Here is a 23,191-nt window from a genome sequence, read left to right on the forward strand (position 1 = left end):
AGAATTGTCAGAGGGATAATCTTCAAACCACTGGGCTATTGGGGAATTTTAGTAATTTTTAAAACTATACTAATGGTTTTATTTTATTTTTTAAATGTTTATTTATTTTTGAGAGAGAGAGAGAGAGAGCAAGTGGGGAAGAGGCAGAGAGAGAGAGGGAGACAGAATCCAAAGCAGGCTCCAGGCTCTGATCTGTCAGCACAGAGCCCAACATGGGGCTTGAACCCATGAACCGTGAGATCATGACCTGAGCCAAAGTCAGACACTTAACCGACTGAGCTACTCAGGTGCCCCAAAACTATACTAATGATTTTAAATGTAATTTGACATCCTGGTGCCTGTAAAGTCCACAAGTCCACAGTAAAATTAAGCTTGTGAGAACAATTGTAAGTAAAATAAAAAAACGGAGAAGGTGAAGACAAAGAAGGTGGCCATGACAGAATATTTCAGCTAGTCTCTGAGGTTTTTCTTTTCTACAATTCATGTCCAAGAACATTTCTTTCGTGAAATAACAATGAAGACAATGGTATTGGAAGTAGCCTCCACTCTTTTCAATATTCTGCCCTGGCAAATTAAAACATTGACCAGCCATTATGTGTCAATGGGATGTGGATATTTATGTACCTATAAATAGTTTAGAGTCACTGATTTAGAAGACAAGCTCCTTTTTTAGCTTCTAAACTGATAGAGGACGTTACTATTTTGTTTTGGTGATGGTAATACAAATAATTACATCTGTTACCATATTCTTTGCAAGTGTTTTTGTGACAGAAAAAAAAAATATACATGTCTCCCTCTTTGCCCAGAATTTTAAAGTCTAAATTATTTTCCATAAATAAATAGAGATAGGTCAAGTGAATAAATTTATTTCAACATTATGCAATAGTAATATATGAACCATCTAGGAATTCATAAATTAAAATGTAGATATAATATATCGTCTTAAGGAATTGAGATGAATTTTTAAAATGACTCATTAATGACCTAAGGGGCTAAAAAATAACAGGTAGACCCAGATTGACGTTGCTGCTTGTTTATTGGATTTTTGTTTGTTTGTTTTGTTTGTTTCTAAACACTATAGGCAATGTCTCCCAGGAGCCATCTCTCTTTCATGAGTGCTGGGGGACTCTGGGAACCCGTCAACCATCTCAGAATATAGTTTCAATCCACAGAGTCAACACAGTTCTTACTCAAAAATTGGCTCTACTTGCTTACCTATCCAGAAACTGCACATTACACATGTAATATTTCTAGAATCATAGCAAATTAAGCAGCATACTCTTCAAATAGAAAAGTGTAATGAAAGAAACACTACACTGGCTCATATCTACAAGAGATTCAGTTTGATTATTCATTTATAAAGCATCAACCTTTCTTTTCCATGTATTGAAAATTTATACTGATATTTCATGCACAATATTATTGGAAAGACATTATAAATGGGTTCTTATATTTCATGTTAGACTCTAACTTGAGTGTTTAGAGTGATGAATTTTACACGTCCATCAGGAAGTATTTTCACCTGGTTTACTAAAAAATTATCTCAACCTAATGACCACCAACCTAATGACATTGTCCAGACTCCTTGCAGTTTGGCTAGGCATATGACCTAGGTCTGGCAAATATGGTAAAATGAACCACGTATCACTACTTCCTAGTTGGAGTCCTAAAAAGCAATTCTTATGAGTCATCAGGTAATCTTCCCTATCCCTCCTGCTATAAGGTGATAATAATAGGAAAAGTCCATTGGAACAAAAAATGTGAGTCCACCATTAGAAGATTATAGAGGTATTTCACCAGCTCTGTGCCTTACTTCTAACTGCTATGGGAAAGGGGTTAAACTACATTAAATAGGGGATTAGATCACAGACGGATTTGGGAGACCAGGAGTATAAGAAATTGATTTTAGTTAAATCTGGATTAACCAGAATGACTTTCCACACCCCACACTAAGAAACGCATGAGACAAATTTCCTGCCTAGCAAGTAGAACTGAGGAATGTATTCGTTCCTTAAGATTTATGATCAACCCCAGGATCCTCTTTCTGACACTTAATTGTTATTGCAAAACTTTGTAGACATCACATAGATGGTTAAAAACAAAAAAAAATTCAAGGACCTTCAGATATTCACTATTAAGGAAATCCTGATAATCCAATTAAGGAAGGAATCCATAAAATCACTGTAGGGAAGTAATGTCTAACGGGCTTAATTTTTTTTGTTTGTTTGTTCTTGGTTATGCTATGTCAAAAACATCCAAAAATATCTAAGGTTTAAAATCTGTTTTAGTTTTCCTATTCCGATGTTTTCCTTTGTGTTAGTGAAAGAAAAGTCTCCAGGTATCTGGGTTTTAAAAGAAAAACCTGGCACTAATATTCTGGCACTTTCTATTCTGTTGAATCTAGAAGAGAAAATTTACTCACCTCTTCTGCATGGATGCCACACAGCTTGTTTCCTGACAAGAGTTTGTTCTTCAAGCTTTTATTCTGATGAAAGAAACATAGTGTATTGCTGAGAAATTATAAAGCATTAATAATTCCTAAACATGTCAGCTGCATTTCTCTGTTCATCATGGGTAAGTCCTTCATGATATGAGATGTAATATATTTGTACAAACTGAGTATAATCTGTAATGTAAAATAACGCTTCTTTAATTCAATTAAAATGTTGATGTATTAGTAGTAACATGTTTATTTAAAAAGGTAGAACTTTATTTGGCCTTACATTTAATACTGTTTTATTATATTTATGTATGGTATGTTATAAAATAATTTTAGTTTCAAATCTACAACAGGTGTTAGATTCTGAGAGCACATCTCTAAACAGCAGGTGTTTTTTAATGTTTATTTATTTATTCTGATAGGTAGGGAAGGGACAGAGAAAGAGGGGGAGAGAGGAGAGAGAGAATCCCCAAGCAGGCTCTGCATGGTCAGTGGTCAGCATACAGCCAGACATAGGGCTCAAACTCACAAACCATGAGATCATGACCTAAGCTGAAATCGAAGAGTTGGATGCTTAACTGACTGAGCCACCCAAGTGCCCCTAAACAGCAAATATTTCTTTTCCTACTGTCATCTGGATGCTGGTCACCTTGGACCCTAGTATAATCTAGTCATAGATGCATCAGTGTCTATATTCCCTTTTAAGACTATAGTTTTTGAATCCTCTTATATTCTGGAGGACTGTGCATTATACTTAGAGGGCTTCTGGATGTTCAGAAGCCATTTCTTTTTCTAAGCCTCATAAGTGTATAAGTGTACTCTCTCTGCTGGGCTTTAGTATGGACAGATACGATTACCCTTTTAACTTACCATAATTGACCTTGATTCATAGATGAATGTTTGTTACTTCTGACATAGAGGCCATGTGTTCTTAGCCATCTGAATCTAAACCCTTATAGCTATTCAATTATACCTGCCTCCTTATGCTCAGGCTTTTCTTTGTCCTGGTAACTGAGGTACTTTTAGACAGGCAGGGTAAAGGAGAACAGAAATCTTGTTGAAACCCTCTGGATTCAGATTTTGTACTGTCTCTGCAGGAGCAAACCATTTAGTGCTAAAGTACATCTCATGCATAATGACTTTAAAGAACGTCGATCTGATGAGCATCGTGAGCAAACTGAACAAAATTTATGCAGAATGAATGAATAACTGAATGAATGAATACATTAAAGTTGAGAGTTCTTCACTTACAATTCCCACCTTATTTTGAACATTGAAACAAATTGTTTCCTATTTTATTTTCCTGTCATGCAGAGAGGGGATACAGCTGCCTCAGTTTGAACGAAACCTTTGTCTAATTTTTCTCTTTAGCAAAGAGTTAAAATTCTAAAAAGCTCATTTCCAAAAAGCTCATTTCTTAGAATTTTAATACTGTGAAATAGTTTACACAAATGAGGAGTTAACTTGTTTCAAGTAATGTTTTCTTGTAAATATTTGTATTCATCATACACAAAGCACAAGATTAGAGGTTTTAAAATAATTTAATATATATTATTCCTATATTTAAAAGCTTGTAAACTATAATGAGGGGATACATACTGATGTTCTAACTTCGCAATGTTGCTCAGACCGTAGGTTAAAACATACCCTAGTTTTCCTTTTGTTCCTGTACAGTTATACTTTTGACATATGCAATCTTAATTTTTTATCATACAATGGCCTATTTTCCCTTTTTGATTTCCTGAATTATCTTTGTAGATAAAGTATCTTCACTAGCTCTAAAGATTTCATACTTATACTTAGATTTTTCATCTTTTTAATGGCTATAGTTTTTTAGTGGAAAGACATGAAATTTAAATAAGGTCTACAGTTTGTTTAATAGTATTGTATTGATGTTAATTTTCTGGTTTAATAATTGTATTATTATCACTCTGTATGATGTTGTATTAGAGGTTTTGGGTAAAGATACACAAGAACATTCTGTACTGATTTAGTATGCCCTTTTCTATGTCAAAATTTATTTCAAAATAAAACGTTAAATTATCTACAAAAATAAAACTAAGAATGAGCTGCTTGAAAGTGGGTCAGGCAACTCTGGCCATCACAGGACACCAGTGCCCAGTCAGGAGTGGCTTGCTGTCTCAGGTGACGGTCAGGAATTAAGGTGCCACCTGTGTCACTCGCCATGGGAGTAAGAGGGAAGACTGCTGTGAACATGCAGGGACCTATGAAGATTGCGTGGAATTTCCGGTGTGCCTTTTTCATCTATTTTCAAGGGGATATCAGCAGCATGGTGGAAGAGACTAACTTCCAGAGCTCTTAGCCATGTCACGCCCCCAGGGATCGAGCCCCTAGAGCCAGAGTGAAAATGTGATCTTGAGGAATGACAGCAACGTGCCTCCAAGTCAGTGGCGTTCCTCTTCTCAGTGGACCAAACCACAAGGAGTATCTTTTGCATATTCTGCCACCAACTACAGCTTGAATGGGACTGGTCCTGTGGCTGTGGATCAGTATCCAGTGTCCGTGGTGGGGACCTTTTCTATTCAGTCTGGAAAGCTATGGCATTTCCCCTCCCCAGACAGTTCCAGCTTCCCAGAGCCTGACTATTCTCACACCTACGCCACTGGACACATGGTTCTACAGCCTCAACCTAATGGGAAGTATGAGTCCTTCCCAAGTCTCCTCCAGAATGACTGATACCTTGTCCATCCTCAGGAACCTGCTGTGTAGGAGGACTGGAATTCTGCCCTGACAGCCGGAAACACAGGATTGCCCTTCAACCTGCATCCCAGATAAGCCACTATAAGAAAATGTATTTCCCCCCAGATCTTGGACCTGCCAGTACCTGCCAGTGCCAGTCTTGCAAGTGAAAAAAAAAAAAAAAAAGTCAGTCTCCAGAAAGAGGAAATCTGTTCTTTTATTGAACCTGGGTTTGAGGAAGAGAATTCTTTTTTTCCCCCCAAATCTGCTCATGATTTGGCTTCCACAGGGGCCCACCTGATTCCATAAACAATATTACCCTTCCTTTAAGCTCTTTCACCGTTAGTGACCTCTGGGAAATATTAGCTTTCTTTTAAGCACAAAATCATTGGAGACACCCATGTGGATATCCACAGCATCTTAGATAAGCTGGAGGTGAAAGACACGGCTTGGTCTGTGACATGGCAGCAGGACCTCCCTACAAACTGTTCCAGACAAAATGATACATTTTTCCAATATCATTCATCTCTGCAATCTAGTAGATGGCATTGTGTTCAGTGTGAGAATGGCACTTAGCCTGTGACAACTCAGGAAGTCCCTGCTGTCAATGTTCCCCACCCACACACACCCCACTTGCTCCTGTGTAATAGCTCAGAAGGTGGATGATAAAATGAAATTTTGTGCACTAAAAAGTAATAGTAAAATAAAAATTAAATTAATGTAAGTATAATTGAGACCAGACAGGTGGAGTGTATTGGATATGAAGATATATGTACCAACACAAACCATCCACATCTGAGTAAGTCTATTAGGTGTGATAATGCAGTTAATAATATATTTACAATTCAGTGGTCTATACTATTTCAAGTTGGCACCTTCACTTAAAGCTTTTTTCCTTTTTTCTTTCTTCCCTTATTTCTTTCCTCCTCCCTTCCTTTTCATTCTGTTCAATTCAAAGACGATAAAGCAATGAATAGAACATTATTTCACTGGAAATGCTTATGATGGCCCTGGACAATGCACCTGGAACTGTACTGGACTGCTGCTTTTCCACACGGATACCCTTGTGACTGCCCCAAAATGAGCAGTGATTACATTACACATCTACTGTCTACACTGACAGTTGATAATTCTGGGCAATTGTGTAAAGTGTTTAAAGTGATATGTTTCCATTAAGCTACATGTGATTTCTCAAGCTTAAGAATTAGAGTATTTCACTCTTTGAAATATACTCAGAATTGGGGATAATAATCATGATCACCCACAAAGGGGCCAATTGTAGGACACAAGGGAGGCTTGTCAACGTCCATAGTAAAATTGTTCTCAGATGGCATGCTCTTCAGAAACATGGAATGCACAGAGCACTGAAGAGGGAATACTGACTCCCAGACAATTCACTGATTTAACCTTTCCACTTGTGATTAGTGATCATACTCCTTTAATTCCAGAAGTCATCATGGCTTGATACCGTTCTGGCATTGAGAACACTGTTTTTTACAGTTTGGTAAGCAGACTTGTGTTGTTTCATACACCCTCTAACTAATGTATCTCATCCCTATCAAACCTAATGATGCTTTCACAAGATCTAAAACACGGTACACATATAATTACACCCAAGATGCAAGGATCCAATTATGATTATGCCTAACTTGAGGGAATATGAAGAAAAGTAGATTACCAGAGTCATCAAATGTTTAACTATCTGTTCCTTCTGCCATCACACTTCTGCTATCCGTTATTCTAATAACCACAATCTGATTTTTCTTATTAGAAATATTTTTCCATGCTAATTCCATGTAGCTGGCATGACCCTAACTCTACCACTCCATCAAGGAAAAGGATCAAGCTCAAGCCCAGCCAAACAGTCTTGGTCCAGATTTGGTAAAGTAACGTGATCACTACTGATGAGACACTAATATAAATCTTTTATTTTCAAGAATTATCAAGGAAAAAGAGGCTGAGTGTCATTACTAGGTTAAAACACATCACCCATATGAGAGTACACCTAACATTGGAAAAAGAACACATGAGTATGGAGAGAGAACTACTGAATCTTGGTAATAGTGTTGGCCCTTCTCGCTACTTCATACCTGTGAAGGTAGGATACTCCCGGGTGTTTCAATTACATGCTACCAGCACCAGCCCTCTGCCCTCTTGACACCAAACAAATCCTTTTGTCCACCTTACCTTACATGATCACATAATCATATCATGTCCTTATGATTCAGAGTAGCAAAGAAGAACATCCAAATAACCGTGCTGACATCTATCGCTTAATGCAATAGCTTATCAGGATGTGGGCCATCTATTTTGCCTTTTATTTTTTTAAATATTTTATTCTTAGTTTTAGAGAGAGTTAGCAGGGGGCAGGGACAGAGGGGGAGAAGAGAGAGAGAGAGAGACAGACTCCATCAGGCTCCACAATCAGCGTGGAACCCGACACGGGGCTCAATCCCATGACCCAGAGATCATGACCTGAGCTGAAATCAAGAGTCCAGTGCTCAACTAAATGAGCCACCCAGGCGCCCCTATTTTGCCTTTTCTAAATGGAAGGCAGACCTTGCTTACTACCTATTTAGGGACTGCCTCCCAACTGGATGCTGTACAAATTTGGGGTGACATGAAACAAATATCTACAGTCTTCTTGGGAACCCAGGTTGTATATATATCAGCCCTGCCTAAAAATGTTATTTAACATTTCCCATTATCTACAGAATAAATCTCAAACTCAAATATTATAGTAACATAACATCTTTAAATCTTTTAAATGTTTATTTATTTTTGACAGAGGGAGAGAGAGCACAAGTAGGGGAGGGGCAGAGAGAAAGGGAGACAGAGGATCCAAAGCAGGCTCTATCCTGACAGCAGAGAGCCCAATGTGGGGCTCGAACTTATGAAGACACAGGATCACTACCTGAGCCAAAGTCAGGTGGCTCAATTGACTGTGCCACCCTGGTGCCCCCATAATATCTTTCTTAATACATAGATCTGTTTAATCTAGTTTTAACTTTTGGCTGGTAACTTAACACATCACATTTTCAGTATAGTTTACATGGTAACTCAAACTCACCAAATATGCTAGGCTACAAAACAAAAAGACATGTAAGTCTAGTATATCTCTATAATCTTTCTATATGTAAATGTAAAAAATCCAAAATTGTTATGAGTATAAATTTTACATGGTGCTTTCAAATGAAATTAGGTATTAAGAGGTATTTTTGTTTGTAAATAATAAAAACCAATAATGGTCAAATCAAGCAAAACATGAATCTATTGTGAAGATTTCAGGCAGAATAAAGCCTGGAGAATAAGGCTCAGAAAGAAGGTAACACCGAAGTAAGAGGAGGTATCTATGATTATAAGATAGAATATACCTATTGAGACAACTGTAAATCACTATACTTAATTACAAAGTGACATGATGAGTTCTCAATGAATTTTCATGGTGAAAAAGCCATAATCTGGGACCACTTAGGATTGTCAAATATAATAAATTATGTATATGTATTTATACTGTTATTTTCTAGATCAAAAAAAGTAGATACCACTGCTTCCAGGCAGCCAAAAACATGTGTTAATATCTCAAAAATGCAATTAAATGTAAACCAAAAGTAAAATCACCTGCAGTGAAATTCAAAATGAAACCAGAGACTGCTCTAACTGTGGCAAGTATCTCCTAGAATTTCCAAAAACTGACTGTTCAGAAACCACTGTATCTGACTGAGATCCACATTTGTTTCAGTTTAAATATATTCTTAAAATGCTAGAGAATGGGGGTGCTCTTTCAAGTAAGTCATTTTGTAATTGGAAATCTTATATCCCATATTAAGGAAAACAATATGGTTTAGGGGTAATATGTAACATAAATACTTTGCTTTAAAAAATTATTTTAATGTTTATAATTTATTTTTGAGAGAGAGAGAGAGAGAAAGGGGTGAATATAGGGGAGGGGCAAAGAGAGAGGGAGATACAGAATCTGAAGTGGACTCTAGGCTCTGAGCTGTCAGCACAGAGCCCAACGCAGGGCTTGAACTCACAAATTGTGAGATCATGACCTGAGCCGAAGTCAGAGGCTTAACTGAGCCATCATCCAGGTGCCCCTAAATACTTTGCTTTTAAAATATTAGCAGATGTGACATTTTAATAAATTTTACAAGAGTCCCTTATTGAGGACATCTCAGGAAAGTGATGGGATACTGCACTGAAATTTAAATCATGAGTGTTTGTTTTATTAGTTCTTAGATGTATTTTTTTTTACCTCTCACTGTTTCTGAAATCAGGATGCAGTCTAGAACACTGTGAACTTTTCATTTAGTATTTATGGTTTACCTCCCTCAAGAAAGTTAAGTCATTTTACAATTGATGCTCTTTAAAATTTAAAGATTGTTATTCCAGAGTTCTTATTTCAGAATAAGAGGTGAAGAGGTCAATAAAGGGGAGAACTTTTTCTCCCATTTAGAAAAGCTTAACTGTAGAGAAACTAGGGAAAATAAGAAATGTATATGTGGCTCTTCTATTTGTTCTAAGACACACAGAAGACAAACGTATAATTTCAAAAAGGAGAGAGATAAAATTGTCTATGAAATAGTTTCAAACTGATAATGGCAAAAAAGGCCAAAAGCCTATTTATATCATAGTGTAAATGTAGGTCTTCAGACAACTGAAATACCTTTGTCAAAAAGACTTAAAGCCATTCTCTTGAGAATTATGTGAAAATATCATGTACGTAGCAAGAAAGACACTTCAAACTAAATATTCTGATTAATATTTTTTCTGAATCATCCTGTTTAGAAATAATGCTATCATTTAATCTGTATATAAATGAACTGCTACTTTAATAAAGATTTATATTTTTCAGGGTGCCTGTGTGGCTCAGGCAGTTAAGCCTCCAACTCTTGGTTTTGGTTCAGGTCATGAACTTGCACTTTGTGAGTTCAAGCCCTACAATGGGCTCTTCACTGATGGTGGGGAGCCTGCTTGGGATTCTCTCTCTCTCTCCCTCTCTCTCTGCCCCTCCCACATCTCTCTCTCTCTAAAAATAAATAAATACACTTAAAAATTAAATTAAATTAAATTAAAAATAGAGATTTATTTTTTCACAGAAAGCTTTAAAATTGAGTAGAAGTGAATAATAGGATCATTCTATAAACTTTTAAATAAAACCACCAGACAATTTTGCTATCATCTAAGCGATGGCAGATATTCCAGTTGAGTGTTGGCCTTGCCAACTTGAATTCTAAATTGGTTGCAGGTGTAACAGAAGTTTTACAATTGCTAATAGGTTTCCTCATTGAGGTTAACTCAGGAAGAGGATGTGACACTGATGTTGGCTCTAATTTGTTAGAAAATTTAAGAGTGCTTCATGAGAGTTTTATTCTTAGCTTAGCACCAGACTAGCTCTAATATCTAGTATAAATCACTTAACCTTTAGACATATGTGTCAATATATGTGAAGTAATGGAAAATTTCTAGGTCATCTCTTAGATTTCTTGCATCTTCAGGACTGTGACATGAGAGACATAAGCTAATGACTTTTTCTGATGTCAGGTAAGAGATAATTGCATGACATTTCAACTTAAAGAGTTGATTAATTAGATATTCTGTGTGCTTCTCATGCTCATCTCATACCAGCAAGATCACTTTTCAAATAGTATGAATATAATAAAGCACAGTTGCTGGGTTCTTGAGACAGAACAACTGTACTTGAATTCCACTGTTTAATAAGATATGTAATTCTAGATGCATCTTGTAACCACTGATAATACCTGTTTTCTCATCCATACACTTAGGCAACTATCATGACCAATTTAATGGGTGATTGTATTAAATTAGATGATATAGGGGCGCCTGGGTGGCTCAGTCGGTTAGGCGGCTGACTTCGGCTCAGGTCATGATCTCGCACTCTGTGAGTTTGAGCCCCGCGTCGGGCTCTGTGCTGACAGCTCAGAGCCTGGAGCCTGTTTCGGATTCTGTGTCTCCCTCTCTCTCTGACCCTCCCCCGTTCATGCTCTGTCTCTCTCTGTCTCAAAAATAAATAAACGTTAAAAAAAATTTTTTTAAAAAATAAATTAGATGATATAAGTAAAACACTTATAACAGTGACTGTCACATAGCACTCAACAAATACTAGCTCTTATTACTTCAACAAAACTCACTTCATCTTGTAAAAATAAAAGAGGGAAAATATTTTTTGATGATTAGGACTGCACTCCAGAAGCTTCAGGGATTCAACACCACAAATAAAATATAAATATATAAATAAATATTTTATATATGTAAATAAATATAAACATATATATACATATTAGAAGATGGCAGGTAAGTTTCTAGCCAATGAGCTCTGATTATTGGATAAATGAGTTTGTTGTGGGTGTGCCTGGGTGGCTCAATGGATTAAGCGTCAACTCTTGATTTAGGCTCAGGTCACAATCTCACAGTTGTTGAGATCAAGCCCTGCATTGGGTTCTGTACTGGGTGTGGAGCCAGCTTACGATTCTCTCTCTCTCACTCTCACTCTGCCCCTCTCCTGCTTATGCTCATGCTCTCTCTCTCTCTCTCAAAAAAAAAAAATAATAATAATCCAAATGTTTATTGTGTTAATATTGTTTATTATGTTTATCCACAATAAACTTAATGACTTTTCTTTTAATAAAAGAATAAATGGGGGCGCCTGGGTGGCTCAGTCGGTTAAGCATCCGACTTCAGCTCAGGTCACGATCTTGCAGTTTGTGAGTTCGAGCCCCGCGTCGGGCTCTGGGCTGATGGCTCAGAGCCTGGAGCCTGCTTCGGATTCTGTGTCTCCCTCTCTCTCTGCCCCTCCCCCGTTCATGCTCTGTCTCTCTCTGTCCCAAAAATAAATAAACGTTAAAAAAAAAATTAAAAAAAAAAAAGAATAAATGGCTGACTTTTCTTTTAAAATAGACAATTCCCTTGCAAATGGAACTTTTTTCTGCTGTCACTAATAACTCCCCTCCCTTATCAGAGAGCTCTCATTCTGATGGGTTAAAAAATGTGGCTAAATATATGAAATGTCATTCACCCCAGAAATAACTTTATGAAAAAAGCATTAATATTCTTGTCAACATTTATAAAAACCTTTTACGTACTAGGAATGGGGCTAAAACGATCCCGCAGTTCAAGGAGTTGGCAATCCATGAAGGAGGTTGATGGTAGCACTCATAGGCTCTGGAGAGGCAGCTACTCAGGGAGTGACACTGAGCTGTCTTGAGCTGTGTAAAGGAGTCAGCTAAATAACAGGAAGAGGCAAGAGAGAGGGGAGGATATGTGCACTAGAACTATAATGATGCCTGGTGGCATCATGCATAAGGTACCGGTGAAAGAGTAGAAAAGCAAGACTAAAGAGGTACATTGGGGTTAGCCCCATGGGGCTCATATGCCACTGAAGCCATGGCATTGAATGGGCTTGTGAAGTGACATGAGCAGATTTACTTTTTAGAAAGATAAAATAGGAAAAGTTAATTTTGGATTTGAAATCTAAATCTAAAGTTTACCTCCATTAGCTTTTTTTTTTTTTTTTTAATATTTATTTTGGAGAGAGAGAACTTGAGAGGGGGAAGGAAAGAGAGACAGGGGGACAAAGGATCAAAAGTGGGCTCCACGCTGACAACAGCGAGCACAAAGTGGGGCTCAAACTCACAAACTGTGAGACCATGACCTGAGCCGAAGTCAGACACTCAGTGGACTAAGCCATCCTGGCACCCCTCCATTAGGTTTTGTTAGCAGTTACATTTTAGGCAGTATTCTGTGGGGAGAATAAGAAAGTCATACAACTTAATGACAACCACAAAATCTGACTAAAAAATGGGCAGAGGAAATGAATAGAACTTTTTCCAAAGAAGACAAGCAAATGGCTAATAGGTACATGAAAAGGTTTTTGACATCAGTAGCTATCAGAAAAGTACAAAGCAAAACCACAGTGAGATATCTATCGCCTCACTTCTAAGACAAGAAGAGGAAACAAATGTTGGCAAGGATATGGAGAAAAGTAAACCCTAGTGCACTGTCTGTGCTGACAGCTCGGAGCCTGGAGCCTACTTGAGATTCTGTGCCTCCCTCTCTCCGCCCCTCCTCCACTCATGCTCTGTCTCTCTCTGTCTCAAAAACAAACGTTAAAGTTTTTTTCAAAAAATCGTCTTCATTATAAAATATATATTCAGACTTAACTGTTGCATCTACATCATACTCTCCTCTCTTTTCAAGAACTTTTATTCGACACATATTTAGGCTGTCAATCTTTTATCCATGTCTCTTAACCATGCGTGCACGCGTGCACCCACACACACACACACACACACACACACACACACACACATTCTTACCAAGCTCTTCCATAAAAATAATATTATCTACACTGATTTTTATTTGTTAATTTTACTTACTGGCATTCTTACCGCTAGGTTTCTTATGTGTTCTGGAATTTGGGTGCACAGATTCACGTTGTGATGGAGGTTTTATTTATTTTTATTATTTTGGCTTTAATTTTATTTCTGCTCATCAATACTTGCCTGGTAGCTGTGTGGTTTTGCCACTACCTGTTCCTCCGGCTTTCTAATATTTATAATACTCCAAGAAAATGTGCTTTAGGTTCATGAACCTTGTGACTTAGATCAAACAACATGTTAAAGGCATTTACAGAGGGACATAACAAAACCATATAGACTGCACTGTGGTTAAGGGCATGAGCAGCTGCCTTAACTACTCCTTCCACAATTCTCAGGTTAGGTAGTCTTTCCAGGTGACTTAACCATTCTGCAAAAATTTTAAATGGTGATAAAAATTGTACCTACCCCATATGTTATACGCATTGAAAGAATGACTATAAAGAATTTAACAATATTTTGCATATAGTAGGTGACTAAGGTTATTATTTGTAAAAATTATTATTACTAATAATGCCATACAGTAATTGTTCACATGGCCTAGATTGTCTTCTCTGTAACCAATTTGATTAAGTCTTTCAAATTCTCGTCCTTAAAGTATATTCTCTCCTTAAGTATATTTTCTAACAAGCACCCCATCCTTTGAGTTATTGCCTGAGATATTTGCTTATACTTATGTCTTGAATTTTATATTATGTTATTGGCTGTTTTAAAATTCTAAAGATTTGTTAAGGCCATTTTCCTTCAATTATATAATGTTCTTTATAGAGTTTGAACATAATAAAGTTTGTACTGGATATTAAACTCAAATCTGTATTTATGTCATAAAAAATATAATAAGGGATGGATTCCATTTAACTATATTCTGATAATTCTCAAATTACATGTTTCTTTCATTTCCATAGCTCTCCATAGCTGTGTCATGATAACCCTTAATGCTGGACTCAATTCTGGGTATGGCAAACAAACAAACAAAAAACAAAACAGCTGTCATATTTCTGAAATAAGAATGTTTGGCTAGAAAGCTTTTTTGTTTTCATATATATATATTTTATTATTATTATTATTATTATTATTATTTTAGAGAGAGAGAGCAGGGGATAGAGGATCAGAAGCGGCTGTGCTGACAGCAGACAGCCCCATGCGGGGCTCGACCTCACCAACTGTGAGATCATTACCTGAGCTGAAGTCAGACACTTATCTGAGCCACCCAGGAGCCCTGGCTAGAAAGGTTTTAATTGAAAGGCTTTTGTCTAAAACTACTATACAATTTTATATGGGATATTCTACAATGTATAAAAAGCATAATGCTCCCGTGGCGTCCAGCATCCTATAGGTTAAAAACTATATTAAGTGTCCCCAGGCCCCAAAAAGTTATTGTGGCCTCTGGAATAAGGAAGAAAAACAAGGTATTTACATATAGAAAGCACAAGTGCTTTATTATATATACATCAGGGGAAATATTGAAGATGGTAAGTTTTCCTTTCTTTCAAACAGTCGGTAGATGTGTCTTTTTCACAGGCATATACAAAAATAAAATAGAATTTCTACTCCGAGGGTCTATAGTCATAGATGGGCCTAATCTGCATCAATTCAAAGGCTGGTTCTTACACAACAGTTTCATATGATTAATATCATTCAGTTCACTAGAGTATCACACTTTTTGTTACAGAGTAATCTGGATTCTACCTGACTTAGTGAATAGAAGAAATTGAGCTGTACTAAGAAACTTAGCATGGGTTAGATTATTTCTTCTGGATATCTGCACAAACCACGATTGAGCCTGGCTAAAGGTGCTGGCAACAATTGATGATAACCGCTTCGCATTTTCTATTAACCTAAAGAAGTTCAGATGGATCAATAAAATGTTTAAAGTTTGATGTTAAAATCACAACGTGCTTTATTCAGGGTCAAACGCAGCTGCTGCTGCCATTTTCTTAAGCACAAGTTTGCTCAGTCTTGTCTGAAAATCTGCTCATATACCTTAAATAGCACGTATTTTGCCAGTATCCCTTTCTAGTTATTTAAAGCTTAATAATCCTGCTACGGCAATTGCACTCCAAGAGATAGGGCATGCTGTGAGGAGAGTGACGGCTGGTGCTATCCAGACTTTATCCTTCAAAAGGAAATTATGTCACTATGAATTTTTTGCACGTGAATGAGTATTTTGATCTTGGAGGAAACATCTGTGTTTAGAGTACATTCTAAATACTATTGAGGAGGCAGCTGCTCGTAGAATGATGCTAAAGGATTTCAGAGCAAAGTTGTCTCTCTCTATTTCAGGTTTGGACTCTAATGGTGTCAGAAATTTCACCAGGAAAGCCAGAACCCTGGTTAAATATTAACTAAGTGCTCCTTTAAACCACACGGGGTGGGTACAGAAAGGTATTAACATACAATATTGATGCTCCACATCATGCGTCATTAGGGAATTAAAAATTAAAATAACAATGAGATACCACCACACGCCTATTAGAAAGACAAAAAATCCAAATACTGACAACACCAAATGCTTTCCAGGATATGGAACAACAGGAACGCTCATTTACTGCTAGGGAGATTACAAAATGGTACAGCCGCTTTGGAAGACAGTCAGCAGTTTCTTATAAAACTATGTATATGTTACCATATGGTCTGGCAATAATGGCCTTTGGTATGTACTCAAAGGAGTTCAAAACTTATCTCCACATAAAACCTGCACAGGGACTCTTATAGCAGTTTTATTCATAATTGCCAAAACTTGGAAGTGACCAGGTGTTCTTCAGTAGGTGAATGAATGAATAAACTGTGGTATATACAGGAAATGGAGTATTATGCAGCACTAAAAACAAACAAGCTATCAAGCCATGAAAAAACAAAAGTGGACTTAAATGCACATCACTAAGTATAAGAAGTCAATATGAAAAGGCTACCTACTGTAAGATTCCAACTATACAACATTCTGAGAAAGGAAAAATTATGGAGGTAGTAAAATATTAATTGTTTGCTAGGGAGTCAAGGGAAGGAGATGAATAGGCAGAGCACAGAGGATTTTAAGGGCAATGAAACTACTTTCTAGGAGATTATAATGGTGGATACATGTGATTACACATCTGTCAAAACCCACAGAACATACAACACCATGACTAAATCCTAATGTAAGCTATGGACTTTGGGTGATAATGATGCCCAATGTAGGTTCATCAGTCTTAACAAACGTATCACTTTTGTGTGGGGTGTTGACAGTGGAAGAGACTGTGGATCTATGAGGACATCGGGTATATGGGAACTCTGTGCTTTCCACTCAATTTTGATGTAATCTTAAAGTACTCTAAAATATTAAATTATTAAAATACACTAACAAACAACACTGTTTAAACCTATTAAAAACCAAACAATACCTGACAATCTACAATCTACAATACACTGAAATAGCATTTATTTAGCATTTAAACCCAGTATATTGGATCTCCCACGTAAAATATATGTTTTGATGATATGATTGCATAAAGAGATGGATATTAATAAAAATATATAAACAAAACAACTTTACAATAAAACTACCTTAACTTTGATAAAGTGGCTTTCTACCACAAAGCTCTTTGAAAGTTCCCACAGTCACGGTTTAATAGTTAAGAACTTTACATGTATTGAAATAATGGACAATATAACAGAGATCACAAATTAAGCTATAAATATCCTTTTTTATTATTTGCTAAAGTTACTCAAAAATAATACATAAGCACACTAATAAAGAGAATACTAATAATTTTTCAAATTGACATATTTTCACAAATATACGTATTTTAAATAAGTAAAATATATACAATTGATTGCATTAATCTTCTTTAGTCTTTATAAACTTTTCATAAAAACTGCCCACTGAGGGGCACCTGGTTGGCTTAGTCAGTTAAGTGTCCGACTTCGACTCAGGTCATGATCTCATGGTTTGTGGGTTCGAGCCCCACATCAGGCTCTGTGCTCAAAGCTCAGAACCTGGAGCCTGCTTCTGACTCTGTGTCCCTCTCTCTCTGCCCCTCCCCCACTCATGCTCGCGCTCTCTCTCTCTCTCTCTCTCTCAAGAATAAACATTAAAAAATAAAAAAGCTGCTCACTGAAATTCCAATATACTTGTAGGAACACTTTGCTTTACTGCAGATATCATCCACATCAGCAGCCATTTCTTCCACTTTAGTTTGTATTCACATTGGAATTTTAAGTGATTATTTTCATTGTATGACTAGAGTTTGACTCCTGCTTCTAACAGAGTGGTCCCAGCAAAAGAGAGTATTTTTTTAGGTAAATATTATTTACCTTTTTCTGACTGTTGGAAGCATTTGATTTTAAAACTCAAATTACTTTCAACTTTTTCTAGTTATTCTTCATTTTTATCCCAAATACACAATCAAGTGCCTCACCTTTGGCTTTGAAGAACTCATGCGAAAGCACTCTATTGCCCCCGCCCTTACACAGGACTCACCCATCCTGTCCACAGAGAAATGGTCAGATTTAGCTTTATTTCTTTTTCCATTGCATAAACTTCTCTTGCTAAGACATTTGCTTTAACCCTATTTTTTTTGCTAATAACCAGCCCCTCCTTTTCTGTATTTCTAAGTATCTTTATTCAAGAATAACTTTTATTTCCCTTAAACTATAACCAAAATATCTCAGTTAAGTAATTGAACTCTAAATGCATTAACACATTGAAGTGTATTAACTAAAGACTTGACATATCATAACTTCCAGTACGATTATTCCAAATGATTAAACCCATGTAACAGTAAGGTCAGATAACTTAGATTAGGTGAATCTCTTAAGCTCGGACAGCAAACAAGAAACAAAGCCAAGATTCAAATCCAGGTTTTGACCTCCATCAGCTCTCCTGTCTCTATGGCTCAGAGTTATAAAAACCATATCTCTGCCTCCCACCCTAAAGTGCATCATAACATAACAACTCAGCTTAGGAAATATCCTCTCCTGTGAAGCAATTATTGCCAGGCTTTGTACAAAGCACTTTCCATAACACAGGTACATCCGAAAGGACATATTGTTGTCTGGAGTGGTGCGACAGTAAAGAAGGAAGGCAAGGAAACTTTTCTCTCAGATTATCTGACTAACACATGGCTACCTTCATAGGCTACTCCAGTATCATTTCTAAGCAGCCCTCTCAAAATATGGTAAAAGCACACCCATAAATCTTTCTGGCTGCAGTACTGTGACTGGGCTATTTTTCATGGTGATGGCAATATGATTCAAAAAGCCTTTAACACAAACCTTGCACTGCGCACTCCTCATGAATAATAAGTCAGCCATCCAAATAACCTGACTAAAATCCACTCTCACAGACATCCCCTTGGTATGTTGGAAAGGGCCCTGGAACTCAACATCGTCCCTGTTTGACTTGCAGTTATGGTTCCCTCCCAGATCATCAGGGTTCTGCTAACAAACGTACATTCAGCGAGTGTTTTCCACTCAAGGTTTTCTGGACCTGGAATTCACTCAAGTCTCTCTTAGAGCTTAGAGTTGGAGGTAGATATTTTTTTTCTATCCAAGTTACTCCACCAACCTTAGCACAGAATTCTTTATCCTAGAGTTGATGGCTTACCATCATAACAAATGATTTATGGATTACTCCTTAATAATAAAAATACATATAAAACTGTTCATTTACAGAGTTGTAGGAGTCCCATCATGCAACCTGCATGCATATTTATCTCTTAAGGTTCTTCTACGAGCCTTATGAGGAAGGTTCTGGAATGCCTATTTTGTCAGTGAGAGGCTATGCATTTCACATGATAATATTGCATTGTCCTCATCCTGGGTGGGCATTTGATACTTTTATGAGTTAGAACAAACTGGGTTTAGCTCTGTGTGAAAGAGATTCAGAATAGCAGAATCTTAAGCAAGTGGAAGTTTCTTTCTCTGACATTTCTGACACAAAATTCAGTGTTGTGACTCTATTCCTTCCAGGTGTGAAGAGCCAGACTCACTCTCACTTCCTGGTGTCATCCTTCCTGGTGTCATCTTTGCCTGTTTGGTCCTCACCTCTATATCTACATTCCACCATCAAGGAAGGGGGAAAGACAAAAAGGAGAGTAAATGTTTTTTTCTTTATGGATACAATCTGAAAGATGCCTACACTCTTCTGTTTATAGAACAGTGGACAGAAATTAGGCACATGACCCCAGCCAGCTATAAAGGAGGCTGGGAAATGCTTATTCTGGATGTTAATTTGCTTAAATGAAAGTGGAACAGAGAGAAAGCTGTTGTTGGAGAACTGCTGACCTTAGCCACATGCCTGGTTAATTAGCAGAACACATGAGAAGCACCTTCTTCGGCTGAAGGCATTAGTCCACCAACTATCTGCCCCATACACTGGTGAGAAAGCACCAGAAATGAAGGGTTTATTTCAGATTTCTCACACTGGAGTACTCAAATCACCTTCAGAATTACCTAAGGTATTTAATATTAAATCAGAATCCTGGTTCCTGCCCAGACTTGGTGAATCAGAGTTTCTGGTAACATGAGAGAACCTACTTTTGCATTGTCCCCAGAAGAGTCTTATACACATTAAACTTTAAAACCACTGCAGAGTAAGGGGAAGAAATGGCTAGATTTTAATTTTGGGGGGATCTCTCTCTCTCATATTATGCTCTCCCATTGCTAACATCCTTCTGCAACATCTGCAGGTTGGTCTTTCTATAGTTCTTAATCCCCGGCAGGTGTCAGAGCTCAAATGGTACAGAAACAACATATATGGTACCACTAAAAATAGCTGAACTTTCAGTTATTCCCTTATACATGGTTCTTAGCAACACTGTAAGGTAGCTAGCAAGATAATGTTCCTATTTAGCATACAAATAAACTTATCTGACCCTCAGAGAGGTCAAGAGACTTGCCCAATGTCCATGGCTCTTAAGAGGCACAGGTGGGCTTAGGTCTTTACCTGAGCACAGGCTCTGTGCTAGTCTTCACCTTCTTGCAACTGTCTCCCAAATAATAAAAAGGTTGAGAGCATGACCCCAAGCATGACCCCAAGGTGGCTTCAGCTTTGCCACCTTTGACCCATGAGGATGTTCATTTTGATACATTTACCCTCACTGCCTGCAATTTCCTCCAACTAGAAGGGGCTACTTAGCAATTTTTAATGTTGAAAGTAATATGCTAAAAGTCAAAGGGCTTTCCTGAGGGAAGAGGGAGGGGAGTCATACTAAATAACTGGCCAAAGCACAAATCTAGGCTCCCCACATAATACGGATACAACTCACATTCTGAAGACCAAAGATTTGGTTACTCCGTCATTCTGATTTATCTTACACTGGGCTGATAGCGTACAAATGGTCAAAGATTCTGCATTTACTTTTATTTTCTTCTAATCACGTTCAATCAACAATGTCAAAAAGTATGCGCTACTTGAAGGACTTACGAATAGATGCAGGATTTCAAAATCACTAGTGCCATTTTGCTTTCAAAATTTGGAGAGACAGGCAGCTTGTACAAATCTTGTGCCCACATTTGATTCTTCTTGTGCTATGCCTGCTATGAGCTGTGCTTTCAGACTAGCACTGGGGTTTTAAAGCATCAGAGTCTGTGCAGAGAACTGTCATCACATCTGTCTTCATTGCATTTCCATCTGCTCATGCCGTGTGCACCTGTACTTGGCTGATTAGACAAGAACAAGGGGGAAAGTCTTCTAATACTACTGTCCTTACCATCAAAACTGAGACTTTTTCACTTCTTATTTGATAGAGTGTTAAAGAGGAAAAAAAAACATGGAACAGAATTTATCAGACATGTTTTAGTCCTGGGTCACCCATTTACAAGGTGTCACCGTGGACACAGCTGTACTGTGGCATTTCGAAACCTTGGTTTCTCAATCTGTAATTATGTCTGCCTTTTCACTATGTTAGTGTGAGAATAAAAAGGAGGCAATGGACGTGTGAGTGCTTTGTAAATATAAAAAATGCAATTTTGCATATGCCACATATTCTCCTGTCACTGAGGCTGAAGGATAAACCACAACTCACAGAGTACAGGCAGGATTCTCCTAAAATATGGGGTCTGCTGGTTGATTGAAAAAATCCATTATGTGCTTCTACTGGCTCCATATGCTTAAATTTTTCTCCATTTTGGTGAATATAAAATTGGGATCAAAACATGCAGGAAGAGAGGGACTGGGAAGTATTGATCAGTAATTAACACTTTACATACGCTTTTTAATCTTCTCAAATGTTTTCATCACTTCAAATGGTGTAATAGGTGCACTACTGAGCTACTACAGCCAGGGCAGGGAACAAAGCACTTAGATTGGGGAGAATAGCTGAGTCTGCCGCAAATATTGCGTGAAATCATTCCAGATGGATTCAAGTACCCATAATTAGCAGCAAACACTGTGAAAGGCATATTAGAAGGAACAAACCTCCTTCAGAATGCTGCTGAGTTAGGGCTAGCACTGGTATATAAGGTGAGTTTTCAGTAATTGCAAATAAACACCAAGAAAGCCTCTAAATGATAACAACTAATGTAAGAAGTTGACAGCCCAGTGCAGATGTAGAGAAAGATAAGTGTCTGAACACAGGAAAGGGGATCAGAACCACCTGGACATTCACAATAACAAAGAGGAAAAAGGCACAGGAGAGGGAAGAGGGGACCTGGGATAAGAAAAGAAAAGAAGAGAAGGTGGAAGGGGAGGAGAGACAGGTAGAGGAGGAGATCCATAGAAGATGAGAATCAGATGTAACTAATGGGAAGTCCAAGTTTCCATCACTTCCTTAGTAAGATAGGATTAGGAATGAACAGATGATTGTAAGAGGACCTGTGTATCATTTTAGTTGGGGAAAATTACTTCCTAAAGAAACTCCATGGCACAGTATACATAAAGCTCACCCCAGAATGTAGGTCAGTTATTCTCAAAGAAGTGTTCCCATTCACTGCATAAAGTTCTGAGTTAAATAATTTCTCCAGACGCTATTAAAGAATTCTTAATGTGCGTTCAAAGGGATGCAAGTTCTGTGAAAGAGTAACAGTGATACCATCACAAACAATTCTGCGATAAATTGGAGAAGCATTGCTCTTTGAAGTAGGACATCTCTGAAACTGATGTAAAGAGAGCCTGATGAGTCTGCAGGAGCCGACTAGAGGTTGTGGTACGTCAGGTGGAAGCCAGGCTCCCTTGAAAAGACTTTCTGGCATTTAAAATCAAGACTGACGTGCCCAGAGGGGATAAATTCAGGTAAGAGCACAGCTTACAGAATGGGGATTTCTGGAATCAAGTATACATGACGACTGATCGATGCTGGCAGATTGATAGGGCAGATGACAAAATTTCAAGGGACTAATTAGAACCAAATAAAAAGGAACATTATATTAGTGGCTTACAGTCATTAATCAACCATTTTCACAGAAGGACTTATGGTGGTTGACAACATCAATAGTAAGCATCATAATTTAAATTCATAACAAATAAAATTTTTATGTATCAAATTTATTTTATGTAAAGAGAGTCTGAAGCACTTAGTAAGAAAAGGAAAGCAAAACTATAATGAAAGGGTATTTTTAACTACTACTAAAAAGAAAATAAATTTGCATAATCCCTTTGGGAACTAGTTTGACAATATATTTAACTATCTTGAGATTCATATTATATTGTAATTCAGTGTTACCGTTTCTTTTT

The 23,191-nt window shown here is 37.4% G+C and overlaps 1 protein-coding gene across 3 annotated transcripts in view; it reads right to left on the reverse strand.

Moving 5' to 3' along the window:
- The window catches only part of LUZP2 (leucine zipper protein 2), a 485,908-nt gene that overhangs the window by 130,708 nt on the left and 332,009 nt on the right, over window positions 1–23,191 (reverse strand). For all 3 annotated transcript variants that reach the window (XM_049649143.1, XM_049649125.1, XM_049649134.1), the window contains exon 6: window positions 2,423–2,485. In XM_049649143.1, the coding sequence (XP_049505100.1) occupies window positions 2,423–2,485 (63 nt within the window). The remainder of the gene's footprint in view (window positions 1–2,422; window positions 2,486–23,191) is intronic.

Source organism: Panthera uncia, chromosome D1, assembly GCF_023721935.1.
Source record: "Panthera uncia isolate 11264 chromosome D1, Puncia_PCG_1.0, whole genome shotgun sequence".
NCBI classification, from domain to species: Eukaryota; Metazoa; Chordata; class Mammalia; order Carnivora; family Felidae; genus Panthera; species Panthera uncia.